Source organism: Aristolochia californica, unplaced genomic scaffold (assembly GCF_029961685.1).
Source record: "Aristolochia californica isolate CCGP_79_NKW_82.1479 unplaced genomic scaffold, dmAriCali1.0.hap1 SCAF_16, whole genome shotgun sequence".
In the NCBI taxonomy this organism is placed as follows: Eukaryota; Viridiplantae; Streptophyta; class Magnoliopsida; order Piperales; family Aristolochiaceae; genus Aristolochia; species Aristolochia californica.
This window is the reverse complement of record NW_027181837.1, coordinates 13,858,641-13,861,960: the sequence shown is the minus strand read 5'-3', so window position 1 is coordinate 13,861,960 and position 3,320 is coordinate 13,858,641. Positions and strand designations below refer to the sequence as shown.

Sequence of the window (3,320 nt, the reverse complement as noted above, 5' to 3'; positions counted from 1 at the left end):
TTGAGGGTTGGAACAACTAATACAGAATCAAGACCCAGATTTTCAATGAGAGTGATAGAACCTTCTCCAATAACGTGAGATGGAGTACCATTTGCTGTAGATATGATATGTTGTGTAGATGGTTTCATACTTTTAACATAATGATTGTCAAAGGTCATATGATCAGTAGCACCAGAATCAATTATCCATTAACTATTTTTACTTGGAGCGGAAGTATTAAGAACCTTACCAGATGTAGCGATTAAGACTGATGCATCCTCAGTTGTGTGAGAGGTGGAAGGTTCTGCTACTACAACGGAAGCATGATTATTTGATTTGGAGTTCCGTTTGCGAGGCGCTTTGTTAGGATCTCACCATTCTGGATACCCGATAAGTTCATAACATCATAACTTTGTATGCCCAGTCTCACCACAATGAGTACAAATGCGCTCTGGTTTGGTTGTTCGAACCTCATAGCTACGATTCTGATATCCTGATGTTCGATTTTGATCACTGTTAGGACCAGTTGGTAGAGCTGTTTTAGGCTTGGCTCGACGTGCTACCGTTGCAGATGTCTCAACATGATCAACTTCACTATTTAAGGTGGTTCTACGAACAGAGACACGATGTACATAAGCACAGGCTTCTTCAACATCCAATATCGGGTCTTTTTTTAGAATTTCGCCACGGACTTGTTCGAATTCTGCATCCAATCCGTTTAAGAAAGTATGAACACGCAATATTTCAACTGATTTTCTATAAGCGATAACATCATCAGGATCTTTCATTATAATCCTGTCACGATGATCAAGTTCTTGAAAATTTTCCACAAGATCACCATAATACATTGATAAAGGGCGACCAATCTGTTTGGTGGAGAAAACTCTTTGATTCAATGAAAATAATTGTGATTCATCAGACCCATCATAGAAAGCTTTTTCCAGAGTATTCCATATTTCGCGTGCGGTACGCAGTCGAATATAGAGCTTCATAATATCTGGTGACATAGAGGTTAACAACCACCCCTAGACTTTTTGATTTTCAGCATACCATTTTGCATAGGAGGCATCCGTTCCTTGTGGAAATGGTGTTTTTCCCATAATATATTTGAGCTTTGCTCGTCCCGTAATTTGCATCTCCATGATCTGGGACCATACATCATAGTTGACTTCAATAAGAGTGACACTGGTTCTAAAACCAGAGTTTTCGGATTGCACCTGAATAATCGATGTTGATTCCTTAGACATGATGAAAAAGAAGATCAGTAGATTGGTGATGATCACCCAAAAATACTGGTCTGGTCCGTTTTCTGTTCGCTGGGTTGACCCGATTTGGGTCTCCGATTGTGGTCTGGTCCTCTTTCTGAATAAATTTTTTTTGGTCCGGTCCGAAAACTGGTCAGGTCTGGTCTGCCAGGGGTTGGGTATCTGTTTTCGGTCCAGGTCTCTGTTTCTGGTCCGATTCAAGAAGTTGTCGCGACCCGCCAGAAAAAATAAAATGCGGGACCTAAGTTAACGAAAGCGATTTTTTTGTTTTTGTTTTTTCGTACCTTTGTCTTCTTTGTCGACGGTGCGACTTCTTCTTTGTAGGCGACATTTGGGCTGGCGATATGCTAGAAGGCCGAGCGATGGCTCGGCTTCAGTCGTCGGTGTTGTCCGGACGGTCCACCAGAGTGGGAGTGGTGACAGAGATAAATCGAGCTCGAGACATTGGTGTGGCTCTTCGTCTTCTGTGTCGGTGACGATCGCTGGAAGGTGGTTCGACGACGGTTCGTTGACGGATTTCGGGAGTTCAGGTGGTGACTATTTTGTGTTACAGCGACGACCGAAGAGAACCACAAACAACGTCTTCTTCGTTCACGGAGCAGACCTGCACTATTTTTTTTTCGGCGACAGAGTTGCAACTCTGTTCTTCGGCTACAGGAGAGACTATGGGATAGAGCTTTTGCTCTATTCTTCGGCGACGAGAAGGAGAATGATTCTCCTGCTTTGATACCAAGTAAAAAATAATACTTCAATTACAATCTTAATTTCTCATTCACATCATCGGCTTAAATAGCCGTTTTACATAATATACATGGAAGAATTATGAGTGATTAACGGGATTACCCAATCACCGAATTTACAGAATATGTACATGATTTCTCCTTAAGGGAAGAAATCTCAGAGTGAATCTTAACAATCCTTCCTCTGACGCTATTACTGAGCTCAAACACTTTCTACATACTCAGTTTAAGCTTAAGGATCTTGGTTGTCTCAAGCACTTCCTTGGTCTTGAGATTGCTCATTCCAAGCAAGGCATAGTGCTTTTCCAACACCATTACACCTTACAATTACTTGAAGACATAGGTTACTTAGTTTGTAAACTAATTTCTGTTCCAATGGATCCCAAACTTCGTTTAAATGCCACTGAAGGTGACCTCCTTCCTAATATAACTTATTATAGGCGGCTTGTTGGGAAACTTCTTTACCTCACTTTATCTCACCCCGATATTACTTATACTGTTCACAAGCTCACTCAATTCGTGGCCTAACCCCGCCTTCCTCATCTCAAGGCAATGCATCACCTGCTTCGTTATCTCAAGAACAGTCCTGGTCAAGGGTTGCTGTTTTCCTCTACTTCTTCCTTGAAGATGCAAGCTTACTCTAATGCTTGTGCTCCAGTTCATTTAAAGGTTTTTTCTGATGCTGATTGGGGATCATGTCTTGATTCTCGCCTATCTACTACCGGTTTTTGCATATTTTTTAGTGATTCTTTAGTCTCTTGGAAGGCCAAAAAGCAAACCACCGTCTCTCGCTCCTCTGCCGAGGCCGAATATAGAGCTCTTTCTTCTACTGCCAGTGAACTTATTTGGTTACAACAACTTCTTCAAGATTTTCAAGTCAAGGTTGACTCTCCTGCGCTGCTATGCTGCGACAATCAAGCTGCGATGATACATATTGCTTTTAACCCCACATTTCATGAGCGTACAAAACATATTGAGATAGATTGTCATTTGTTCATGAACATGTTACTTTGGGTGTCCTCAAGTTACTTCCTATTCGTTCTCAATACCAGTTAGCCGACATGTTCACTAAACTTCTTCCTTCTACCTAACTTTTTTCTTTGTTGTCCAAGATGGCTGTCAAGGACATTTACAAGCCACCTTGAGGGAGAGTATTAGAATATAATTTATTTTTTTATTTCATTATAATGTAATGTTTGTAAATTTACTGTTTTACCCCGCTATTGTATAAAGCTTCCGTTGTAACTTGTAAACAGTAAGAAATCAAAAAATAAAATTTTATCTTGGTTTCGTCTTCTCGGCTGTGCCTCCCCGACGACAGAGCTCTCTATTCGTC

At 41.0% G+C, this 3,320-nt stretch overlaps 1 protein-coding gene across 1 annotated transcript; it reads right to left on the bottom strand.

Annotated features, from left to right (window-relative positions):
- Positions 1-383: 383 nt before the first annotated feature.
- Positions 384-986, bottom strand: LOC137952628 (uncharacterized). Its single transcript, XM_068799697.1, has one exon. The coding sequence runs from the start codon at positions 984-986 to the stop codon at positions 384-386; it is 603 nt and encodes a 200-aa protein (XP_068655798.1).
- Between the last annotated feature and the right edge of the window lie 2,334 nt (positions 987-3,320).

What these genes read in the sequence shown, in the direction of transcription:
- LOC137952628 (XM_068799697.1), bottom strand. Translation starts at nt 986, where the DNA reads ATGTCACCAGATATTATGAAGCTCTATATTCGACTGCGTACCGCACGC.